Here is a 25125-nt window from a genome sequence, read left to right as displayed (position 1 = left end):
GGGGGGACGACACCTCTCGCCTACCCCTTCCATATTTAACCATTACCTAAATCCGAAGGGAAATGAGCAAACCTCTAGGTTTGGGTCTTTAGGTATTTTCAGCGCCGTTGGGCGTATTTATCCCAGAAGAGTTTTCCACAACAAGTTATTTCAAGCCTAGGAGAGGTCTCCGCGCCCAGGGCCCGGCCCTAGCCCCGATAACAACGCCATGCACGGCCCGATGGCGGCGGGAGTTGTGTTCCCCCACCGCCGGGCCAAGGGCAGGGGATGCGGCGCGGAGCGGGCAGGGCGAGCGGCGGCTGCCCCAGCCCCTGCCCTCTGCCCGCCCGAATCAATCTGTGTTTTGAATCTGTGACTTGTTCTCGTTGCGGAAGTCGAAGGGGATCCAAGAATAGTTCAGATAGATGTGTGTAATTTCTAGAGCAGAACCCCGAGAGAAACGAAACGCCCGATTCCAGAATGACACTTCGATGTCACTTCAGCGAGCTCTGTGAGGTGGAATACGGTAAGACGTTTTCATTTAAGGAAAACTGAGAGAGAAACAGAGGCGGGGAACACTACTGATTTGTGAGGCTTTGGCGCTTTTTTGTAATTTTTTTTTTTTTTTTTTTTTTTGCAGAAGCTCCTAACTAACGCTCAGGAAGTGGAATTTGTGGTTTCGGGGGCCGAGCTCTGAAGGAGTTGACAGAGACAGAAAAGTTAAAAAAAAAAAAAGCCAACTCAAGCACCATTGCTCCTTAAAGGGAGGCTAAATTTAAAGTCACACAAATTAGCAGGCTGCCCCGCGCATACCCCCGTCCGCAGCCCAGCTTTCTTCGGCCCTCCAAATGGGTAAGCGTTCTCGCTTCTCTCGCCTCGCGTGGGCAGCTGCCGGCGGGCGGGCTGGGGCGGCAGCGACCCCTCTGCTCTCGGCTGGGACCCCGCGCCGCTCCTGCCCTGCCTCAGCCGCGCGGCCCGGCGCCAGCCCCGCGCCCCCGCAGTGACGGCAGCCGGGCGGGTGCGGCCAGCGGGAGCCGGGGCGAACGGCGGCCAGGTGGGCTGCGGGACTCGCCTTCCCACGGGCCTGGCACCTGCCTGGCCAGCTCCGGCCTTGGAAAGCCAGCGGCGCCTCCGCGGCGTGATTTTGGAGGGAAACACGCTGCAGGAGAGGCGCCGGATCCCCCAACGGCTGCCGCAGCGGTTGCTGTCGGGGCGCGGGTGGGTAACGCGCTATCGGGCCGCTTTGATTTCTCTGCCCCCTCCGTGCGGGCCCGCCGGCTGCTAGCCCCTGCTCAAGGATGAACGCAGGCACAGGTGGGTCCGAGCAGCAACTCTCCCACCCGGGGGGCGGCGCCTCCCTGGCAGCGCTGAGCAGCCCTGCCCCTGCCGGGCGCGGACGGGCCGGAGCTTTGTGGCGCAGCCAGTGCCGCCACCTGCGGGGCAGTTCCTGGGCCCCAGCTGGTGGACTGGGGCTCTTCCCTCTCTTCCCCGTTTGCAACCCTCCGAAGTCCCCTATCCCCCAAACGAACGTGGATTAAACTCGCAAAGTCAAGTGTAACGGCAGAGGCGGCCCGGTGCTGGATGGGTTCGAATGAACCTCTCCGGCCTTCTCCCGAAGAGTCGGCTCGGGGTAGTTTTGTTTAACCCGGTTCCCCCCCGACTCCCGCAGATTTCCCACCTTGTCTGCTTTCCCCGCCCCGGCTTTCGGTGCTCGCAGCTGCAAGGTGGCGCGGCGCCGACAGCTGCGGGCTGGAGGAGAGATTCCGTTTTGTTCGTTTTCGTGTTATCGTGGTTCGCGCAGGATGGGTGAATCAGTCCCTCCGACAGCAACAGCCTCTCAGGCGCCAGGTTTGGGCTGTCGGGTTTGTAACGACTCCCCCTCCCATCCCGGTAACAACCCCGCGCCGGCCAGCCCGTCCAGGGTGGTGGGACGTGATAAGCTGTTTCGGATGGCACCGCTTTTGCCGTGGCTGCCGGTGCAGGGGCAAACACGGAGGCGCGGTGTACCCACTTGGAGGGACGGGATAACACCCGACCGCACCCCCTAGCTCAGTCAGCCCTCGCTCGTCCGAAGAACCGTGCTCAGCTACTGTTACTGCCTGCTCCCCGCAATCCGGCAGCGGCTGTCGGAGCGTGTCCGGGGCGGCCCCAAGGCCACGGTGGGAGGAAGGGGGGGTAAAAGGCGTTGGCTGGGGGCGGTTGGAGGCTGAGTTATCTGCACTCCTGGAAGAGGGGGCGAGGCGAGCGGGGCCGGGGGCGGTGGCCGGAGCTACCTGCGCGCTGCCACCTGGCACGCCGCCCCTGGCGAGCGGCCCCTCCTGGCCGGCGCCCCCGGCCCTCACCGGCGGGCGCGGCGCCTTTCCGCAGGTCGCCTCCCCGCCGCCGCCCCGCAGGAGATTCGGGGGTGACGCTCGCCGCCGCTGTCGTGCCCGGCTCTTAGAGAGGGAGTGCGGCCGCGCCGGCCGTGACAGCACCCCACCATGCCGAGGTCCTTCCTAGTGAAGAGCAAGAAAGCGCACAGCTACCACCAGCCTCGCTCTGCTGACGAGGACTACAGCCTGCGGCTGGAGACGGTGCTAGCCCAGATCTGTGCAGGTAGGAGTCCCTCTGTCGCATCCTCACTCGGAGACTGTCCACCTGCCCGACATCACCTCGGTGCTCTCGGCACCGGGCGGTCACTCTGCAGCCCCTGCGGGACGCCGGAGGGGCTGATGCGAGCTTGGAGAGAGTCGGGCATCAAACCTTGGCGGGAGCGGGCCGCGCGGGAGGTGGCTGCCTTCTAGCAGGGACCCACGCTGAGGAGTTCCCTCTTCTCCTTTGCCCTGCAGACCCCTGCAAGATCCCCGAGGACACGGAGCTGTGCCGCACCGCCCTGCCCGATCCGGAGCCTTCCCGGGGGCGCTTTTCCCCGGAATCCCACCTTACGGAGGTTGCCGATGGCACCTCCGAGTCAGCGCCCAGCTGCGAGGGCAGCGTCTGTGACAGAGTGTCCGAGTTCGAGGACTTCTGGAGACCTCCCTCGCCCTCCGTCTCGCCAGGTAGGACCGGGGAGAGCAGGGAGAGCAGCGCTCAGCGAGAGTCCGGCTGCATGCCTGTGCCCGTGCCGTGGGGCACTGGACCATGCATCTCATGGCTGTGCGCCACCACCACAAACAGGGACAGATTTGCCTGGCCCTTTCAAAAATTATTATTACTTTCCCCCCAGATTTGCCAGAATCTGTTCTTTCCCCTCGTTTTCGGGTTCCCTCTTTTGGGTTGCTTTTCCAGGCCGTATTGCGCTGCTGAGGGAGCAGCAGGTGACACGCTACAGCAGGAAAGTTGTTGTCGTGACATGGGGTGTTATTTTCTGTTTTGTGATTAATTGTTAGAGGCAAGCCAGGTTATGTTTAATGGTCTTAGCATTCTCCTACAGTGTCATGTCTCCACAGAATTTTTCAGTCTTTTTAGACAGTATAGGCAATTTATATACCTGCAGTAAACAGAGCTGATTTTGTGTTTTGTACAGCCGGCTAGACATTCTCCTAACGCCCTTTCTTTTGCTATTTGGTTGAGGGTTTTCTTTTTGTTTTGTGTTTTTGTTTCTTTGTATTTTTGTTTGGGGTTTTAAAATGTCTGTTTATTTTTCCTTTCTAAAAACACATTTGTAAAAAACAGAGGGAAAAAACCCCCAATGATGGTCAGATTTAAACACCCCAAATCCAGGAAACTCACACTTATGGCTGCAGCGCCTGTCTCTAGCTCCCTTGTCCTGCCTTTGATGTGGCTGGAGCAGTGGAAGACGCTGTCCCCAGCCTGGCACAAATACTTATCTCGTTTAAAAATACAATGGCGTCATTTTAGAACAAAAATATGTATATATATAACCACTTTTTATTGCCTCGATTAAAAAGAGACATCTGGAAAAAGGACAATTTTTGTCTTGATGAAGGAAAAATTGTGTCAGCTTTACCGACTGACAGCAGACGCCAGCAAAAAAAATTAGCGCGATTTGCCACCCATTCCCACTTCGTCTCTGCAGTGTCCGTCCATATGAATGGCTAATTGTAATGATTTGAATGTGCATTTTTAAAGCCGCATCTTCTTTCAAGAGTCCTAAGCTCCGTTAAGGGGACATTCAAAATGCTGTCCAGCATCAGCCACAGGACACTTTCAGTCTGTGCAAATGACACACCAGACCAAATGCAGCATTGCTGCATTACTCTTCTGGTAATATTTCTGCACAGACACAGTAGCAATGTGTGTAATTTTTGTTCTAATGAATTTTTCCTGCTTCTCCTTTCCCAAATAACTACAATTTCTGCACAAGAAACAGACCATTTTCACGGGGTGTCAAAAAGATAGATGTGAAATAGAGCAGGTATTTTATCAGGTCTGCTCTGCCTTTTCCTCCTTCCCTCTCATTTCTTCCCTCACATTCATCAGCTTTTGGCCAACCATCAGGCTGTCCAGGGAAGATATCTTTATAAAATGAGGACGATGTCCCCAGATCAAGATTCTTCAGGGTGGGATGGGCAATCCTGGGGCCGTCTGATCCCATTCAAAGGAGTTTTGGGAATGTACAGGACTCCAAGCACATAAGAGCTTTATTAAATGAATCTCAGTGAATTGAGTGACATGCTGTTATATTAATGATGAAGGCAGTGGCAACAGGATTAGATAGTTGGGCTTCCTCCCATAGCTCACCTCCTCCAGCCCCACTGCCTTCCAGCTGCTTTCTTAGACTCAGTGTGAAGCTGGAATTTGTGTCTAGGTCACTTCGGCAACATGCAGTGGTGAGACAGTATTCCTACAATTCTGTTCAGATGGGGCACAATTTTTGTGCTTTGCCAGGCAGAGCAGGTGAGAAATGCAGGTTCCCAATCACGCTGAAGGCGTGTGTGGTGAGTACTACTACCACTCCAGTATCTCTGGAAGTGAACACAGCTGCAGGTTGCAATTCAATATGCAGTGAAAGCTGTGTTTATTTCACTTTGGTCTTTGAGTGCTGTGCTGCTGATGTAGGCAGTCATACAACACACAGACATAGTAGCTGTTAACTCCACCAGCGCAAATCACTTTATTTAATCTCACCTTTCTACATGTGTCTAATCACACACATGTGCATATGCAGAAGGTGCATGACAGCTCAGTGCAGCAATATTAGTAGCTCCTGATGAGCCTGTTGATGATGCAGAAGGAGAAAGACTTTTCCTGGGTATAATGGAGTTGCGCAGAAAATGTGGTGTTTTGTGTAAGAGGATGCTCCAATCTTTTTTTGCTGTGCTTATCAATCTGTTGCCAACCATTTAAGGTTGAGTTTGTCTTAGCTTCAAAAACAAGCACTGATTTTGGTTTTTTTTTTTTTTTTTTCCCCCAGAAGTAGTCTCTATAACGGCTGCACAGAATTTCTAGGAAAATGAGGGAGAATATTTCTCTGCGTCTCTGCTCCCCCCTAGGTGCTGTGGAGAAGAGGCACATACAGAAATGCCTTGCAGTGTGGGAGAGCAGAGTTTGGAGGTTGCTTTGCCACTAAGCTTGGATAGCTTGAGTATATTGTGAGGAAATACCCTGCATTTGTGCTTGAGAGGGCTCCAAAGCATGTGAGGTGATGGAAGGAACATTGCACGCAAACTGATCTGTGGTGCAATGTTCACTGTGTACTGTATTGCCAATTCCAAGGGCTCAAAAATCAGGTCAGCCTTCCCTCTCACTCAATGAGCTGGCTCAGAAGTCAAGATTGTAAGTAATACCTTGTGGATATTCAGTTCTAGTGTTGAAATACTGAGGGTTTATGTTTTCATGCTTTTCTTACAGTTTGAGCTACAAGTTGACTTTAAAAGGCAAAAATAAACTTATAACAAGAACAAACAAAAGCAGAGCTGAGGGCCTGATGAAATCATGCCATTTCAAGAGCTGGGACTTTAAGATAGGTTTGAATTTTGTGATAAAATCATGTGAGATGGCAACACTGAAACTGGTTGCAAAGACACAAGATAGATGATGTGATGCTGACCACAATGTTGCAGTCAGTGCAGAACAGGAAAAATCATGCTGAACACCATGTCAGCTAATTTGATTTCATCACTCTCTTCAAATGTCCCAGCTGGTATGTGTGCGTATATTTCCAACCAAAAGACTGCTAATTTCAATGGAAGAATTTGAGACTGTGAACATCTGAAATTATGTAAAAGATAGGAAAAAGTCAAGTCATTCAAAGCTCAATTTTAACCTCGTTTCCTTCTGCCTTCTGTAATCCCTCGGTGACCACTTGCCTATCCAAGTGGATAGCCTAACACATCGTGCCTTCTTTGCTCAGTCCACCCCATTTATCTGGGTTTGCCAAAGGCTGAAAAAGCCGTGGGAGCTGACATGAATAAGTAAGAGATTCATTGTGGGTGGACAAGTGGGTTAAAGGAGGTTACTCTGGAAGCCCAAGTTATAAGGGAAGCCAATATCTCCATGAAGACATCAGCATTTCAGTAGTTAATTGATTCATCTCTTCCTTGCCTCACTAAAACTTGTCCAGTGGAGACATTTGACTCTCCCAGTGCTGCTGCCTCTTATGATAAGGAGTGAAAGCAGTGCACCTCAGGCAATAATCAGCATCTCTGGCAGACGCTGTTGGGGTCTGGTGCCTCATGTTCCATCCCAGCTGTGCTTTCCTCCATGTGAGGCTCCTTGAGCAGTTGTGCCTTTAGAGACTCCTCTCAAAAGCTGTGCTCCTGCCGTTGTATCGGACTCGGCTCCCCAAGTGTGACTCATGTGCCCACTGCATTGGTCAGATGCCACTGCTGAAGGCAAGCCTCTTTGAGCCTGCGAAAGCCACTTAAGCTTGCCCTGGTGGAAATTTGCTTTGATTATGACTGCTAGGAAAATGAGTTTGTGTCTTCATGTTTGGATGTGGCCCATCCCAATGATTTTACAAAGCACTGTGTTTTGGGTGGACTCAATTTCTTTATATGGAGAACCTCGGAGCAATCTGAAACAGCTATGATTTTCTTTCAGATGAGAAGTTTTTTTTTTTCTGAAAAAGTGAAGCATAACATGCAAGCACCTTAGAAGCTGTTACTTATTTAAGTTATTCTGCAGTATAGTTATGGTCAGTTGTGGCATTAAGTTGAAAGACTAGATTTGGGCATTAAATTGTGCAACAAGTTTTTTTCATTTTGTTGACAAGCTAAATCTCAGCACATTTGCTCTGCCTGGCACCTCTGTAATGTTATATTTGCACAGACACACACACACACATATATATATATTGTGTGTGTGTGATCTCCATCAGAGCTTAAACATGTGGACTGTCAGTTTTGATGTCCATCTTAGGATACAGTAGATACATGTTTCAAAGAAGCTGCAGATAAAACGGTAGGAAGTTGCAGACTGAGTCGTTTAGAGTCTTGCTAGTCAGATCAGTGTGTACACATGAGGTATCCAGAGTAGGAAGTAGACAAAATTGATGTTGGGTTTAAATAATTTGGCTGGAGTAATAACTGGGTAAGGAGTTAGTACTGGACACTCAGATTGTAATATGCAATATAAAATGTCCTCCCATTGAGATGAAAGGGCAGGCTCAAAGTGCAGTCCAGGAGTCAGGCTCTGGACATAAGCCTGGATGCTGAGACTGCTCTGCCTCATTATAGTGTGGATTGTGAAGTGCACCAATTCCCATGCCCTTGTGTTTCCACAGCCTCGGAGAGATCTGTGTGTCCGTCCCTAGAAGAAGCATCCCCTTTCTCGGTGCCCTTCAAACCCTACATGTGGAACAGCCTGGGTGGCTCCGAGCTCAGGCACCTCGTGCAAAGCTACAGGCCCTGCCCGGCGCTGGAGCGGACCTCAGCCCTGGGGCTCTTCTGCGACCGAGGCTCGGAGCCCGCCCTCTATGGGGCCGAGTGCAGCTCTTCCCTGGGACTGTACGGTGACTTCAGCTCCCCGGGCCCGGGGCTGTTTGAGCGGCCGCCAGCAGCAGCTCCTGGACTCTATGCCGAAACGCAGCCTGGACTGCAGCAGGAGAAGGGGCCAGCTGGCATCAAAGTGGAGTCTGACCTTCTGTGCCGCCCCCTGCTCATCAGCGCTGGCTCTTACAAGTGTGTCAAGTGCAGCAAGGTAGGGATCCCTTTCTCCCGCGCTGGATTGACACCCCCCAGCCCTTTCTCCCTGGCAACCTTGACGCTGTGTACTCTGTTTCCTCAGGTCTTCTCCACACCGCATGGCCTTGAGGTACACGTGCGCCGCTCACACAGCGGCACGAGGCCCTTTGCCTGTGACATGTGTGGCAAGACCTTCGGCCATGCAGTCAGCCTGGAGCAGCACAAGGCCGTGCACTCGCAGGTGAGAGCAGGCAGGCTGCCAGCATGGGCGGCCGGGGGCCAGGGCCAGCTGCTCCATTCTGCTGGCTGGGGAAGCCACGAAGGCAAATACAGGGCAAGGAGGCAGAGACCTATACTGAGGAGGGGAAGAGAACGTGGAGAGCTGCAGTGGGCAGTTGTAGGTGAAGAATATGGTGACAATCAGAGGAAAGGGTGGCCAGTTAGCGTGCAGAGGAGCTATCAGGTAATTAAAGAACACAGGCTTTGTTTCTATTCTTCAGACCTTTCCTGCATAGTCTGTATTAAGCAATGTGCACTTCTGGCACTCAAGTAGTAACAGAAAATAATAAATATTCACTCTCAGAGCTGGAAATGGTAATGCAGACGTTGGCTATTTTTTTTAACAGCTAAAGCAACTCAGTGGGATTTCTTCTGATGCAGCACTCCTCATTCTTTCTCCTCCCTCCCACAAAGAAGTGAGTCTTCCCTTGTTTGTAGTAATTTTTGTCAGTGCAGGGAACATCTAAACGACCATTCAGGTATAGGGCACTGACTTCACCCGTCTCGACACACTGAGTCACACACCAAAAGAATATGGTGGTTAATTTTGGTAGGAGGACTTGTAACATTTTCCACCTGCTGATACCATGCCATATTTCCCCTTCCCCACCCACCTGACCCAGCAAATCTTCCTTCTTCAGATTGACTTTTGGAGGATAGAGTTACAGTAATGTTTTTTTGCTCTTTATAATTTTGTGAGTGTGCAACCAGCAGAGCATACAATGAAGGGAGATTTCTCATTATCCATGAATCAATGGTGAAAAGAGCAGCACTGCATAATGTGTCCATGGAGGGGACAGCATTTTGGGGAGAATGCAAAAAAGCCAAATAAAGAAGGTGATTCTCTGAAAGCATTGAAGAAAGCAAAGAAGGAAGAGGAAGGTGCAATGCAAGTTGAGGGATGTAAAGAAGAGATGATATGTGGTATACATAACTGATACATAACTGATGGAGAGGAGTGTGTGAGGGAGAGGTGAAAGACAGTAAGATCTTAATATATGGGGGTTTATATGTTAAAGTAGTAAGCTGAAAAGCTGTCCCAGGTGCTCTACATACCTTCCACTTGAATTTTAATGGAACTAAAAAAACCAGTTAGTTGTTACCATGCCAGAACTCAGTCTACCAGAGGGATTTCCCAAGAGACCCAAGCAGCCCTTGGCACCCACTTTCCTGTGTACAGTGGAGAGGTGGCCTCTGAACAGTGCTGCAGCTGTTGGGCTTCCCAGTAGAGTGATTGTGTCTCAGGCCTCTGATAAAGTGTGTTGGCAGACTCTGCCTAGTCCATTGGGGTTGCTCCCACCTGGCCATTCCTGCCACCAGGAAGAGCTATTCAATTACATTTTAGTAGTGCACAGCACTAGGAGATCTATTATCTTTTTTATCATGTGGTGCTACTATCAAGCCAGTGTTATCTGTGTAGGCCAGTCCAGCTCTCTGGAGAAGTGCAAGTTCTTGCTAATGCACAAGGGGCAACACTCACATGCTGCTGGGCAGTTTGTTGCTGATGAGATCATTGGTGTGATGTGTGTGTCTGGGCTCATCTCTCTGCAGGAACGCAGCTTTGATTGTAAGATTTGTGGCAAGAGTTTTAAGAGATCCTCTACTCTCTCCACCCACCTGCTCATCCACTCAGACACCCGACCCTATCCGTGCCAGTACTGTGGGAAGCGGTTCCACCAGAAATCTGATATGAAGAAACACACCTTCATTCACACAGGTCAGCCCTGCAACTGCTAGTGTCAGCCCCAGCACGAGGGCAGGTCTCAGAAGTCTCTCTGCAGCAGTCCCTTCCTCCTCAGCTGGGACAGCACACACACTGTCCTGCTGCTGTTCATGTTACCTGAGCTGTACTTGGGCAAAGCAGGGTGATCTGGAGGAGGTTTAACGGACAGCAGCTGCAAAATAACCTACAAAAATCCTCGCAATCCAATCAGTGTTCCCTTAATAGGATCCACCAATGTTTATTCACAGGGCTTTTGTGTAAGATGATTTGTAGAGTATTATATTCATGTGGCCTTGATTTACAGCTGAGGTCCCGGGAAAATGACAGGTAAATTTGATTTCAGCATTGCTTTTTGCAGGATCTACCAATTTACAATAGGAACAACAGGAGTCTCCTCCTCTAGATCAAACACTAAACTAGAGGGCCTAGGTCTTAGTCTAAATATTTGTTTAGAGATTGTCTGCACTTCCACCTGGACTTTCTGAGAAATGGCTACAGTTTGATACTGAATAGGAGAGGTGCAGAGTTCTCAAGTTTCACTGTTACTAATAAACATGGAAACTAATATAAAGTGCAGGTGAATCACCAAAGGAAATTGTTTCAAAAGTATCATTCAGTGAGGAGGCAGGTTTATCATATCAGAAATCATTAAAAGAATATCTTGCTTTTCAGACCTGCATGGTTCACTTGAGTAGAGGGAAATGAATGTGTAAGATATGGAAGAACCTGTAGATGTGAAATATCCATTGTACCGGACAAATGTACAGTTCAGATGATCAAAATCCTTTTTCCTGATAGTGGCCACTAGCAGATATAAAGGGTGAAGCCTAAAAAAGGCAAATATGTAGAGAAATGGCTCTAAACGTAGCACTGCTTGGCTGTGACTTTTCTAGGTGACAAACTGTGAATAATAAATGTTACTTATAAAGATTTTTCACTGAATGTTGCTGAATGAAAATGAACTGTTTATGAAATAATACAAGACGTAGCTCCTTAGTAACTTTTTAAAATTATGCTTGATTAAGTAGAATTTCAGACAAATTCTAAATCAGTCAGATTTTTTTCCTGTAAGATCAGAAATTGTGCCTGGGCTTTTAAATTGCTAATATAAAAGCAGGTCTTTAACTGAATGAGGGATTCCTTTCATATGCGCCATATACTTGTGAAATGAGCCTTAAGCACACTTTGCATTATTTTTTTGATTCTAAGAATCTGAACTTCAAACACCCAAAGAGTTTGTTGTTCCCAGCTGAAGCCAGTGGGCTCTGCAGGTGCAAAGCCACTCTGAAAATCCGGCTTGTTATTGTGGTTGGGTTCCCTTTAATTTGTTATTTGATAATAAACAGTAAGAAAATACACTTGGATCCTGATCCCATGGAGTTTTGTCACTGACTCCTCTGTAGAAGTTCCAGAGGCTGTATTTATTCCCATTTACATCATCTGCCTGCAGGAGAACTTCAGGGCTCTGACTGCTAGCATTGCAGTGTGGGGAACAGAGAGAACCCTGGACGACCCCTGCCCTTCAGGGTTCACTTAATGGCCCTCATACCTCCCTTGGGGACAGACCCCAGATCACTGGGTTTGTTTTAACAACTTCTGTCTACCTATTCCACCAGCCCTCATGCTGATGGTATAGTAATCAATGTCAAGCATTCATCACTTTTCCAGGAGTTCCTCATATTCTTAGGACACAAAGCCAGTTTAAACTTCACAGAGCCCATGCAGACAAACACACTCACAAGGTCTGGTGTCCTGAGAGCACTCCATGCTTCAGGCTACTCTCAGGACTATGCTGAGCTGATGGAGGTGCACCCAAGTCCAGGCCTGCTCAGCTAATGCTCTGTCTTGGGCTCTCAACTCCATGTCTTTTTGTAAAAATGACTTAGGTAATCACACAAAAATCTCTTTGATAAGCCCTAAGTACCAGTGTATATTTGCTGTGGTCTCACATAATCAGCATGTTGCCTCTTTCACAGCCTCTCTCTCTCCCACCTTCTGCTCGCAGGTGAGAAGCCTCATAAGTGCCAGGTGTGTGGAAAAGCCTTTAGTCAAAGCTCCAACCTCATCACCCACAGTCGGAAGCACACAGGCTTCAAGCCCTTTGGCTGTGATCTGTGTGGCAAGGGCTTCCAGCGGAAGGTGGATTTACGGAGACACCGGGAGACACAGCACGGCCTGAAATGAGTCCCAGCTGCAGTACGGAAAGCGCTACAACACTATGAGAACGGACTCCCCTGCCTTCCCTGCTGGACCCTGTCTTGAACATGGACCCTGGCATTACCTTTCTGAACAGGAGCTCTAGGAGGAAAGAGCCATATGTTGACTGCTCAGCCTGAATGACTGTGAAGGGGGAAAGTAAAGGCTGGGGTTTCTTTTTCTCTTTCCCTCGTTGTTTCTGAAATAACACTGAAATACAAGCCTTTTAGATATAAAGCCTAATACTCCAAAGATGGATAAGCTATCAAATATCTGCAAGCTGGAAAATATTTCTCCCATGGCCATGATGAACCCCTTCAAGTTTTCAGTAGCTTGAATCAGCTGGCAGGAAAACATGGGTATAACAGTGTTTACATGGGGTAATGGCAGAGAGCCATCAGCACCTGCCCTGGTTGAGTCAGTGCTGAATGGGTTCACTCTTGGATGACTTCCTGTCAGGAAAACCTGTAGGATCAGGACTGTGTTATTTGACATCTTGCTGGTTTTTAACCAAAGGTACCAGCTTGGGTCTGATCCTGCTCTCACTTATTCTGGTGCAAATCAGGAGCTGCATTAACAGTTACAGAGAGGTCCTTTTTATCCTCCCTGAGCCATCTCTCTCTGTGCAAGGCCCGACTGCCAGTGTGTTTGGAGCATGGAGGGTTACTTCTTCCTACATTCACTAGGGAGAAGGAAGCTTGTGAAAGACCAGTGGAAAAGCCAAAGCACAGAATTATGCCTTAGAACTAGAAACCAATCCAACAAGTGAACCTGCCTGAGGAGGGCAGGAGCACCAGGGAAGCACAGATTTTCTGTCCAGAACCATTACTGGCTTCTACACTCTGGGCTTGTTCTAATAACTGGAAAAGAGTTCCTCAATACCATCAGTTGTATTTTTGGTTTTGTTTTGTTAATTTTTAAAGGGAAACTTTCTGAGGTGGGCAGGACTTACTATAAAAGTGTAATGTACTTAATTTGCCTTAACAACTCTGCATGTACCTCAGTTTAAAAAAAACCCTGTTTTTACTTTGTTGACAAGTTTGTAAATGTCCTTATTTAGATTTTATGGAGTGTCTTACATTTCTTGATACATATTTATTAGAACAATGTTTTAAGTTAATAAAGTATTGAGGATGGTCCAGAGTGATTATAATTTCATATGTAACTGCACATTTGTGAATGTCGGCCATTACAACAATACACCACAGTGACTGTCAGGGAATCCAAGGAGGAAATGCAGACACAAGGGCTGTAGTGATTAAAGAACACAACTGCCATATTTATTTGTTCTATTCCTACTGATTTCAGATAAACATTCACACTTTTGAGGACAAAGGGTATACCATGGCTTGGACTATCACTATAAAAGGATTTAGGGGGGAAAATGCAGTTTTAAGGCTTCACTTTGGAAATGTAAGACAGCCAGAAGTCCCTGCTTAGCCCAAGAGCAACTTGAATGTCTCCCACAAGATTAAATATCTGTGCCTGGGAGTTTGCAGGGACACCTGAGCAGCAGGTGCATCATTTACACTTAAGCCTGTTGGGACTCACAATATGGCCTTTTGCCTGCCTTGTCAGCAGGGCTGGCTCCATCTGGCAGTTGCAGCCCATACAAAAGAGAAGCAGGCGGATGATGGAGGGGTCCCTTGTCCTTTTCCCAACAGAGCACAGCATGGCAGCCTGGCTTTTTAGATGTGCAAGTAATCTTACGTGCCCACACGGGTATGTATGTATACTCATGTTTCCAGCTTTTTATATTTTTTCTGGACAAACCCAGTGAGCAGAGTTGCCCTGTGCCCTGCTGGGCTGGCCCAGCCCTGAGGCGCCCTTCCAGCCCGAGGCTGGGGTACTCACCTGCCATGGTGCCAAGGAGGTCCTCCCTGTGCTTCTGCTTTCTGCCACCCTTGAGAACTTCAGCTGGCTCCCCAAGGGGCTGCCCCAGCAGGCTGCGGCTGTGGCCGTGTCCCCTCAGGGCTCACCCGCTCGGGCTGCGCTCTGCCCCTGGGGTGCCCAGCCCGGGCGCCGCAGGCCGAGGTCTCACAGAGCAGAAACGCGGCCACAATCACAGTGGCCAGGCTGAAGGGATGTGGCACAGACGTTGCAGGAGGTGACAGGTGCTCTGAAGACCACACTAGACCCATCATGCTGGATTAATTAATGCGGAAGGTCAGTGCAGGAGACTCGGTGGTTATGCCGAAGGCCTGTGATATCCTGGGTCCCACCCAGGCCAGGGGAGGTGGCACAGGCCGGCTTGGGGCTGCCCCAGGGTGATGCTCAGTATTTATTTTCCATGGAGGCTGTTGTTGTGGATGGAGTGAGTGCTGGCCAGTGATTTGGGTATGGGTTGGCTGGGGTGCAGCTGTTGCCCCCAGTCCCTCTGCCCTCAGGAAGACCTTTCCTGCCAGGCACAGCCTCCCTCCTTCCTCCCTCTGAGCAGGCCTTGCTCCAGCAGGCCCTGAGCAGGCTCAGTTATTGGTATTTACCTTTAAAAGTACAACATCAATGTTTGCTTGCCCCTTTGGAGCATCCTATTTCCAAACAGTGCAACCAGTGTGGTTTGAGTCTAGTGCTGCCCACAGGGTGGGGTGGATGGCCAGAGGCAGTATGGACACAGCACAGGGGGCAAAAATGTTCTTCTTCATGGGAAGAAACCCACAGGTGTTTTATTGGTCTAAGTGTGTCTCCTCCCAGAGCATTTGCAGTTAGTGGTGTCTCAGGGCACAACTGTTGCATTGCAGCTCCAAACCCCCTGAAATGTTTGTGTGTTGCTGCATGTCCCATGTGTTCCCATGTCCCCAGCCCTGCTTACATGAGTGCCAGTTGCTGGTTTGGGTGAAATGCAACTACCCGTGGAGAAAAGTAATGGCTTTAAGGTGAAGAATTGAAATGAAGAAGAGGAAAAGAAGATTTATCTGGAGAGAATCAGAACAGGCTACTGAGAGGCTGTGGAGCAAGTCTGAAGATTGGAAATATCTCTCTCAATGTTATTACTGTGTGCCATTAAAAATGCATTATGCATATTACATGACCCATTATTCATGAAGCAGGTTCCATACCTTTTGTTTGCCAGAGTAACAGTAGAAAGGGTAAGGAGAGACACTGGAGCACACCTTTGTTTCTTTCTGTAAATTTTTAATGACACCTCTAGCTAACCAGTTGGTGAAGCTCAGTTCCTGCATAAAAGTGGAAAGGCAGAGCTATCTACGGGACAACTAAGCCTTTCAGAAGCTAATTTGAGCTTGTGTTCATCCACACCAACAATGATTAAATTACCTATCAAGTGTGCAGAGCTATCAGGATTCAGGGCATTGAAAAACAAGGTGAATTTATCTGATTGATTTAAAAGACATGGGTGGAACAAGTGGATTATAAAAATAAAAGGTCTATTCCTTATAGATATTATAGAAGTACCTCTCAGGCAAGCTAAAGAACTTTTTACTTTGCTTCCAAAAGTTGTTTTGGCTGTACAGAAAACAAATTTATTAGTTGGAATCAAAATGCTTTGTCCAAATCTGTTAGCAGGCTGAATTTATTCATGAGGCAGAAACAAAGTGCCTTATTAGGTTCCATCCGTATGCCAAGCAGAGATGTTTAAAATTAAAATATGCAAACATCAGCTGTGTTTTCTATACAGTCAGTTTCCAAAAGCTGATAGTAACACTCAGATTGGATATTGCACCACAAGTTAGAGAGCAGCTCTTTTGGGACTTGCTCCTTCCTCAAGCAAAACATTTGTTGCAGTTGATGGGGGAGGGAGGAAGAGGTTTCTAGAATAAGCCTTGGGTGAAAGATTGCGAGACTCATGCAATTCTGCTTGCCAGCTGTGCTGCTGTTGCATGTTGACAAAGGCGTGCTCCTTAAGCCTCTGCATTTTCCACCTGTAAGAGAGAAAAACCAAACAGGTCAGTTGTATCAAATTCGTCTCCAGCATAACCCCAGGTCACATCAGGAATGGATTTTGCCTTTACTCTGTAAGATTTGGGTCTTACTCTAAATAGTGAAACATAGCTCAGCATACAGCCCTTTGAGGAAATTCTGATTTAGAAAAGCACTGAAATATGCATGTAAGTCAATGGAGTGTGTCTCTAGCAGAGACCTTACTGGATGCCTGCTCAGAGTTAAAATTCCAGAGATTTTACCTACTGAATCTTGGACCTTACTCCATTGCCAAGCCACATCCTGTCTGTCTATTTTCACCTGCAGTGGAGGTGGCTTCTGAGAATGCCAATGGTATTTTTTTTTTAATTGTCAATAGGCTAGGGGTAGTTTCCAGTATTTTTTCCTCTGAGTAATAAAGCAGTCTAAATAGATGTCAGGCGTGTAAATATCTGTTATGCATTATAAGATGTGTAAAATGATAGAACCAGATTTTAAAGGTATTTATGCATCTAAAGTTGCAGATATGTCTGAATGTGGATTGGATATGAGTATCTAGTTTCGTATATGAGTTCTTTACTGGGGGAAGAAAAATGAAAAAAACCCAACACAAGTCTCAGAACATTTGAGTCTGTGTCACACCAGTTTGTGATATGCACAACATACAGACTGTAAAGGGAGAGCACATAAATCTGAAGGAAATGTTTCATAGATTATAAAAATGTGTGTTGGAATAATGCTGCCTAATGGATTTACCTGGAACATGGGATAAAGCTTTCAAATAAGTTGAAAGCAAACCACTTTTATGTGCTTGTTCCAACATGCTGCTTCTCATCTGCATTTTTGTTTTTTGGTTTTTTTTTTCAGTAGAGATGACATGACAAAAGAATATTGAATAAGGCAAACATAGAAGGAAAATAATGTAACAGGTATTGAAATGATTTTCTTTTAATACTGTGCAGCAACTTTTTGACACACGTGGGATCCCCCAGCCAGCTGGATAGCACAGTGCATGGGGTGCATCCACCCCAGCTCACTCAGGCTCAGCTTCCCAAGGCACTGGTAGTTGCTGCAGCAGCGCTGGGCTCCTCTGCTCAGGCAGCCCAGAAGGCAGCTCAGCTGCTGGCTGCTGCTGCCAGCTCCCTCTGTGGCACCCGGCTCAGAGGTGGCGGCGCCGCCACCGCGCTGGCACTGGCTGGCAGGAGTGCAGCGCTGCAGGTGTTGAAAATGGCCAAGATATTCCATTGATTTAGGTACTGTCATAGGGCCAGCTGGCATTAAAGGGAAACTGTAACCCTCTGAGGTGGCAGACAGTTCATTATGATACATAACTTATGTTTTACACTTTTTTTTCCCTCCGATGAATAATACATTTCCAAAGCTCACTGATGCACTCAAGGGGTGAATTCAAACGGGAAAAAGAGGTATCATTGCAAAAAACAAGAAGCTAACTCCCAATTTTTTTTACTATTTTGTATAGGAGAGTTTAAGTGTTGAAGTGAAGAGCCACAACATATTATGTGGTCAGCCAGAAAAGAATAGACATTACTTTGGTCTAAATTGCTCCCAAGGACTCCTAGCAATTAACTTTAACTTATTTAAGACAAGGGATCTTATGTTGCCTGTCATACCTGCTAAATTCCCAATTTCACAGACTATCAGCTCTGCCTCTACTGTTGCCCTTTGCCTCCCTGAAACACAGCAACATGGTCAGGCAGGCAGGAGGGTGAGACCCAGAAAGGGAATGGGTGAAAAATAGTCTTGATCCTTTTTATGTAGCTGTTCTAACTCTTTGAGGTGCTGCCGGAATGATGATTGCAGGAATGATAAACATCCCTTATTGCAAACCTGCAGTCAGGGAGCTCGGACCTTCTGGACCAGGATGCTCTTGCTCACACTGAGTAATAGTGAGTGTGAGTCAGGGTGCTGTCACCTCGAGCTCTGAGAGCAAAGAGCTGGGTCTTCCTGTGTGCTTGTGCTGGGCTTTGTGCTGCAGGGGCCTGACCTTTGCTGAGCTCTGCTGTGTACTCTATATATCTGCTGTCAGTTGGTTTTGGAATTATTTGTGTTTTCAGTAGCTTAAATTAACATTAATGGCAATTGAGAAGAGTCTCCTTCCTGTGTGATATTTCCACCCTGGCTGAGGTGTTTTGCTTGTCAGCTCCTTTACTAAGCCAGGTAGCCTCGCTCCCTCCCTGCCTGTTGTGTCAGCTGGGCCTGGCTCTGGCAGGCTCACTGCTGTTGTTCCCTACAGGCATTTGGCAATCTTTGGATTGATTTCTGTGGCCAGTTGAGGTGGTGAGGCCGTTTGCCACCTCTCCCTTCATCCCAGGCGAGGGGGGTGATCTTCCAGCGGGTGTTTCCTTTCCAGTTCCCCCAACCCAAGTTGCGTCACAGACCCTTGCAGGGATGGAAAAGAACGGTTGCATTTATGGAAGGAAGGGGTTTTATGCAAGTGGGGTGAACTCTGTCCTCTCTTACTTTTCCCTAAATTCTAAATACGTCTGTCTGAAACCTTTCACATCACTCACCATACTCCAGGAAAACATGGGGCCGTGGCAGAGCATGTGCCTGCTTAAGTGTGAAGTGCCTCAAACTGCTAGGCACCAAATAATTGCAGAAGGGGAGATGCTTGACTGTTACTTCTCTCTTCTGAGACTGCTGTGGTTTAGTTTTTAACTGTGGCTCTTTCCACTTGCCATTTGGATGTTGGTTTTGTTCCTCTGCATGTTCAGTTGCTGAAATCTCATGTTTGAGCAATTTTTTCTGTGAACATCTCTATATTGGAGAAGGCCACCACAGCCTTGATATTGATGCTTTGGCAAGGTTAAGGACTCCTGGTTTTTAGATCCCAGTAGTGTCTGGAGAGCCAAGATGCTGTCTACAAAATGCAAGTATAAGGAGGTGTGCTTCTCATCCAGAAACTGTTGGATCCTATGGGTCCCATACAGTAAAGAGCAACACAAAAAGACAACTGCACTGGCTGCGTTGGGTTCTGCCACTGTTCATCTGAATTGGGGAAATGCTGCAGTTAGGGAGCATGGCTGGATGTGCAGCATGTGTAACAGCGACAGTGTCTCTTGGCACTGCTGGTGAGAGTCTCGTGGGTTTATGGTATTGCCCTCTCTCCAATCCCCCTTCCTGTTAGCTGTGTGGGGGGAATTCAGCTGACAATCACTGAAGCTCCCTGAGAGCACAAGTACTGGCATGTGAATCAGTCTCCAATGGTGGTACCAGTGCCTCTTGGCCAGAGACCTGGCAGTCCTGAAGCTCTGGTGGGCTTTGTTTTGCAGGGAGGGCAAAAAGGGTAAAAAAGCCTGTCAACAACGACAAAAAATTGTTTCCTTGTGCTTCATTTTCCTCACCAACGTAGAAACCAAAAAATAGCAGGCCTTGCTTTCTATCCAAAATGGTGTTTCTCCTCTCCCTCTGGCTGGGCTGCAGGCATTGCTGTGCCTGTTCTCTGCTGCTGAGGGTGACTCAGGGCTGTGCATTTTCCCGGCCCCCATGCTGTGAGGAGGGGAGTGTCACCCATGTGTGAGAACTGGTGGCAGTCAGCCTTGCCAAGAGCTGGCTCCTGCCTGTGGGCCCCCCCGGCAGGTCAGTGCATGGCAAACACAGGCCTGTGATGGTGCAGTCCTGCTCCTGGCCCGTGGTTTAGGTGCTCTGTTTCCTATTTCTTCAATCCCTGTATTCCAGCAAGCTGCTCTTAGGTATATTGACAATAAAGGCTGGAAACTGAAATCGGGTTTGTGGGATAAAGGAGCTAAAGTGCCCTTTTAGCACAGCCCACAGTAGCCAGGGACGTGATAAAATCTCTGATCACTTTGACACCACAGCTGGCCAGACATGCTTCTGAGAAGTTTTATGTTTTCCACAATACAACAAAATAATTTGTCAGCTTAAACAAGTGTAAATGAGCCCAACTCCTTATCTGTTGATTAGCAGGTTTTCATTGTTAGCTCTCACAAAGCCTTGTTCATGGGACTGACAATCTGACTTAATTTTATATGATGCCCTGAGGACTGAAACTCACTTCTGTTAGACAGAGATAAACTAAACTGCCCTATGTGTAAAGGCTGGCCAGGGCAGAGGAGCCAGAGGGAGCAGGGAAGATGCCATCAGTACAATAAAATCATGGGCCAGAGGAGATTGTGTATAAGTTCACCTGCCGTGGCATACAGAGACCTGGCTAGGGACTCCTAGCAGTCCTATAAACTTGAAAGAGAAGTTTAAAATAGGGTAATTGCACGTCTTGCTAACAGTGGTTGCCAAAGAGGTAGAGGAAACTCCAACACAATACTGAGAGAAAATGTGTGTGCAGCAAGTGCCTCTGGCACATCCAGGCTCTGGGCAGAAAGGTCAGGATAAAGATCCATGAGGTGTTGCTGGACAGATTTGATTCCTCCACAGGAAACCCTCAAAGGGGGGCTATAAGCTGAATATTCCTTGGGAGATGGAGTACTCAAAAGCATGCTGCAATCTGGAGGAGGTAACCCAGGCTGAACTCACTGAGACACGCAGAGCTAAGAGCACGCTGGACAGTCGGTCCTTAGATGGGGAGGGAGCTCCTGTCTCTGTCAGTGCATGGTGGGGATGGTGGCTCACAAGCCTCCGGGTATGAGGCATATTGACTGTAACATGTCTAGAGTTCCCTAGCAGAGAGAAACCTCAAATGGCCTTTCCAGATTTACTGCTGCATTAGGAGGCTTTACATGCTGTTGTGACACTGAGGCCTGAGCTTAACTACCTTACCATGAGTGCAGAGAAGTGTCTTTCTAGGGCTCCTTTAAAATAACCTTAGTTCTGAACTGTGGTGTGTTACTGTGAAGTGTCTTGGCCTCTGGTAATGAACTTGGAATATTTTCAAGGAAACATATGGCTAAAGATTCATGTATTTCCTAGTGCTGGTTTAACTGATCATGATGTTGAAACCATTTGTAACTCCCCTTTTGGGAGGTGCAATGTTCCTGCAGCTCAGTGTTATCAGATGAATTGCAAGCTTAGTGACTAAGTAGTTTTCAGGGTTAGTTTTCTGCAGAGATTCACAGTAAGCCTGTAGGTAAGCTGTCTGGAAGGATGGGTTGGGTGCTGTAGTGGTCCTTTGTGACCAGGAAAGTTCCAACACCCCTGAATTTCCAGTGGGGTTGGGAGGCAATGCATTAGAGGTGGGTGTATGTGTGGATCAGTATGTGGCTTGCTGGTTTTTCTTGCTCTGGGCAAAATCTGTTGACTGTTCAGAGGGTATAGGAGCCCCAGGTGTCAGGTGTTGTGTATCTGATGAAAAGATTCACTTGTGGAAAAAGACTCAGCAAAATGTTACTCTTGTACTTCTCAAGTGCTGTTTGGGATGTGCTGCTGATTAAATTATTTAAGAGAGGTGCTTAAAGGGCATTACTATGAATTTCCAGTCCCAAAAGAATAATTCTGTTCTGTACAAAATTCTACCAATTGAGTTTGGCCCTGAATGGTCCAGCAAACAAATATTTCACTAATGTTTTCCCTGCAAATATACTGTTACTCCTGCAAATGTACTGAACAAAATTCTGTGGTTTTTCTTTTCTTCTATACTTTGGTAAATACCAAAAAAAGAAACCTCTTTTTCTTCTGAAAATTTGTTACTTCCAAGAACTCTTGTTCCTTCTGAAGGGCCCCCAAAACGAATGCACATCAATTCCCAAAATGCAAATAATGGATAGTAGGAATAGCCATAGGTTACTGGATGGTGCTGAAGTGCTTTCCTTCCCTCCCTCCCTCCCCCAGTTTCCATAAGGAAGGTCTGTGAGTGCCAAAGCTGCACCTGACCGATGATATTTAGCAGGAGAGAGTAGATGCACACGAGGAATTGACAGTTGGGGCAGGGAGGGACCTAAGAATTGAAAACTGAAGGTATTTAAACCAATCAAACTACCTTTCTTTTGCTTTCACCCTTCTAACAAAAGGTTTTTCTCTGCTTGGATGAGTGCTTTTGATGCATGTTTTTTTACTGGAACTCTAATTTCTAATTAGCTGGAGAAAGAGAAGTGGGAGAGGAGTGGGCAGTTACCTTCCCTTCTTCCCTTGGAACAGTGTCTGCATTTCCAAAGCTGCTGTCAGCTGTGGGCCACGGAAATGGTGCTCAAGTGTGGGGGCCTGAATATATGTTGTATTGTGGGATCTGTGTGGGTCCGAGTTGCTCCAAACGAGCTGCAGCTGCAGGGTCCTTAGTTGGGCAGCAGCTGTAGCTCGTGAAGGTAGCTGAGATAAATAGGGGTGGATCGAGAGTCCAGGAGGAGCCCCTGAGAAGAAAGGAAGGAGTGTGTGGCAGAGAATGGAGAAGAGCCCCAGCAGAGAGGCGAGAACAACGCTGCAGCGAAGATTACAACAACTGGTGCCCTGTGTGAGGAAGAACATGCAGCCAAACATCAAGAGAAGGTATGGAATTCCCCCGGACAGCCGAGAGCTGTGGCAGCCTGAGAGCTGGGACTTTGGAATATCAGCCAGAGAGCTGGGACTATAGAAGATAGGACAGCTGAGAGCTGTGGCAGCCTGAGAGCTGGGACTGTATGCATATTATAATTGTATAATTGTTAAAAGAAAAGGGGTGAAATGTGGGGGCCTGAATATATGTTGTATTGTAAGACCTGTGTGGGTCTGAGTTGCTCCAAACGAGCTGCAGCTGCAGGGTCCTTAGTTGGGCAGCAGCTGTAGCTCGTGAAGGTAACTGAAATAAACAGGGGGTGGGTCAAGAGCCCAAGAGGAGCCCCTGAGAAGACAGGAAGGACTGTGATGCAGAGAATGGAGAAGAGCCCCAGCAGAGAGGCGAGAACAACGCTGCAGTGAAGATTACAACACTCAAGTTCTTGCAGAAAGCAGCCCCAACACTACATGCCAAGAACTTTGGAGGCTGTGTCCTGAAGCAATGAGCTCAGTAATTGTTCTCTAGCTAACAGACCTTTTCAGGTTGTCTTCAGAGCGGGAATCCATGGACCCGTTAACGTCTCAGCAGCGATCCTCAGCCCTTCCTCTATCATGTGGTGAGCTGCAGGCACAGGGATGCACGTGCACACCCAGTCTGACTGTGCATGGTGGCACTTACAGCTGCCTTTCTTCCTGTGGGTGAACCCTTCACGCGCACTTCTGGCATCTGGGCACATTGAGAACAACCTTCCAGAGTAAACACATCCACCTACAATTTTTATTTTCCCAAATCACTCCTTTAGCTAATGTTTCAAAGATACACACGCACCACATCTGGTGCAAACCAAATATTTTCAGTCTGTTGGATCCGAGTCAATATTTGCCCAAGGTATTACAAAGACGGTCGTGAAGCTGTGACTGGCTAAAGGTAACAGTGCCCTGGCTGGGGATTTGTCTTGGGCTTACGTGTGAGCAAAGGGACGCAGAGCTTTGTGATGGGGAGCCTTGCCAGCACTGCCCCTGTGGCGATGGTGCTCACGGCCCGTTTCAGATGGGCCCCTTGATGACTGGCCCCCATGCGCTCATGCAGACAGGGCTTGACTCATCACTGCTGCTGCAGGACTGGCACTGCTCATGCACCTTCCCCAGCCTCTGGGCATTCCCCTGGGAGAGCCAGATGCAACGGGGACGTTTGCAGGAGGGCACCTCACTAGAGTGAAGGCGGTGAATAAATCAGTGCATTCTGTCATGCTGGCTCAGCTCCTGTTTCAGATTTTTGCACCAAAGTGTTTATTTTGTGTAACTTGTGGGTTCCTGGTGCCTCTGCAGTCTCTGTGTAGGCTTCCTGCTGACTGATGTGCTGTACTTGCCATCAAGTTGTGGAAGTTGGCCTGTCAGAGCTGAATCAATCCTAGAAATGCTATTAAAATCTGACATGCCTTTTGGTCAGTTGAGACTCGCTTGGGTAAACAAAGGTCAAATCTTCAGTTTCTTTTTTGGTATTTACATGGTTCTATATAGAAGCCAACTCCCACTGCTCCAAGAGCATTTAGAAGCTGACTCACATGTGACAGATTTGTCTTACTCTAACTGAAATTAAAGAACAGGAACCTGACTGCAGGATGACCTACATTTAATATATCATATTTAGTGTAAATCTGAGTGGTCTGTGCTCTAAACAGAACTGAACATGTTTGCAGCTCTGTAACTCAGTCAATGATGTGTGGATTGCATCTAGTTAGTACTGCAAGAGTCTCACTGCTGCTGGTGGGGTTCTCTGCAGACTAAACTCGGCAATGCTCAGTCTGCTGGGGGAAAGGGTCATTTCCTGGTCACTGCTGGCTGCTGGAGAGGCCGGGTCAGTGGGTGTTACTCTTATCTTCAGTACTCCACTGCACTTCTGTGTGGCTCAGCACATTTGGTCTTTGTGCTTATGGCAGCATCTGGTTTTCACTTTGTTCTTCCTCGAGGCCAGGGACTAACATAACACTAAGGGCTACTCTTAAAACTTCCTGGAGAAAGAACTCACGCTAGGTAGCTGCACACCTGATTGTGGTCAGCCTGAAACTCACTGCATTAAACTGGAAGTGACATATCCAGTGCTGTATCAAAACAGTAAATCCTCAGAAACCAGGGGTGAAGGATGAACGCATTCCTGGTTAGAACCCAGCCTCAGGGGAGAGGGGAGGTTATTGTGTGACAGAAGCCCCCTTGCAATGGGATTACACCCTGCCTGACTGCTCTGTGGTTTAAGGTGTGGGTTGCTCCAACTAGCAGGACACACAGAGCAGGGTTTGAATATTCCTCTCCTATTTTGTAGCAAGTATTTATTTCAAATTCCTCTTTTTTGATCTTTTTTTGTTGCATTTAAAAAGCAGAATTGCTTAGTGTTTTGTGGTTTTTTTTTTTTTTTTTTTTTTTTAGATTTTGGGCGACTTATCAGTCATTATGAGCTAAGAGAACTTGTTCATGGTGATTGCTGTATGTTATGAGCATATAGGAAATACTGTGTTTAAATGTTTTGTAAGAGTTGATGCTGTGGTCCCTGCCTTCATTTGTCTGTAACTGTCAACAAAATAGGTTGAAGTCTCTTATGTCAGTGCCTGA

At 47.8% G+C, this 25125-nt stretch overlaps 1 protein-coding gene across 2 annotated transcripts; it reads left to right on the top strand.

Moving 5' to 3' along the window:
- On the top strand, nucleotides 1-13384 carry GFI1 (growth factor independent 1 transcriptional repressor). Of its 2 annotated transcripts, XM_074546100.1 has the most exons (8): nucleotides 1-505; nucleotides 620-831; nucleotides 2347-2574; nucleotides 2808-3017; nucleotides 7646-8061; nucleotides 8149-8286; nucleotides 9876-10041; nucleotides 12053-13384. In XM_074546100.1, exons 3-8 carry the CDS (start codon nucleotides 2460-2462, stop codon nucleotides 12229-12231), a joined length of 1224 nt encoding a protein of 407 aa, XP_074402201.1. In that variant the 5' UTR covers nucleotides 1-505; nucleotides 620-831; nucleotides 2347-2459; the 3' UTR covers nucleotides 12232-13384. The 2 variants fall into 2 exon arrangements, with proteins under 2 accessions (XP_074402201.1, XP_074402200.1); XM_074546099.1 differs by lacking the exons at nucleotides 1-505; nucleotides 620-831 and having other exon boundaries at nucleotides 1640-2574; nucleotides 7646-8286.
- The last annotated feature ends 11741 nt before the right edge of the window (nucleotides 13385-25125 follow it).

This window comes from Zonotrichia albicollis, chromosome 8, assembly GCF_047830755.1.
Source record: "Zonotrichia albicollis isolate bZonAlb1 chromosome 8, bZonAlb1.hap1, whole genome shotgun sequence".
NCBI lineage: Eukaryota > Metazoa > Chordata > Aves > Passeriformes > Passerellidae > Zonotrichia > Zonotrichia albicollis.
Note: the sequence above shows the minus strand (reverse complement) of the source record. Positions and strands in the feature narration are given on the sequence as shown.

What these genes read in the sequence shown, in the direction of transcription:
- GFI1 (XM_074546099.1), top strand. Translation starts at nt 2,460, where the DNA reads ATGCCGAGGTCCTTCCTAGTGAAGAGCAAGAAAGCGCACAGCTACCAC. An exon ending in GCTAGCCCAGATCTGTGCAG is followed by an intron (nt 2,575 to 2,807) that starts GTAGGAGTCCCT and finishes TTTGCCCTGCAG; the next exon opens with ACCCCTGCAAGATCCCCGAG. An exon ending in CTCGCCCTCCGTCTCGCCAG is followed by an intron (nt 3,018 to 7,645) that starts GTAGGACCGGGG and finishes GTGTTTCCACAG; the next exon opens with CCTCGGAGAGATCTGTGTGT.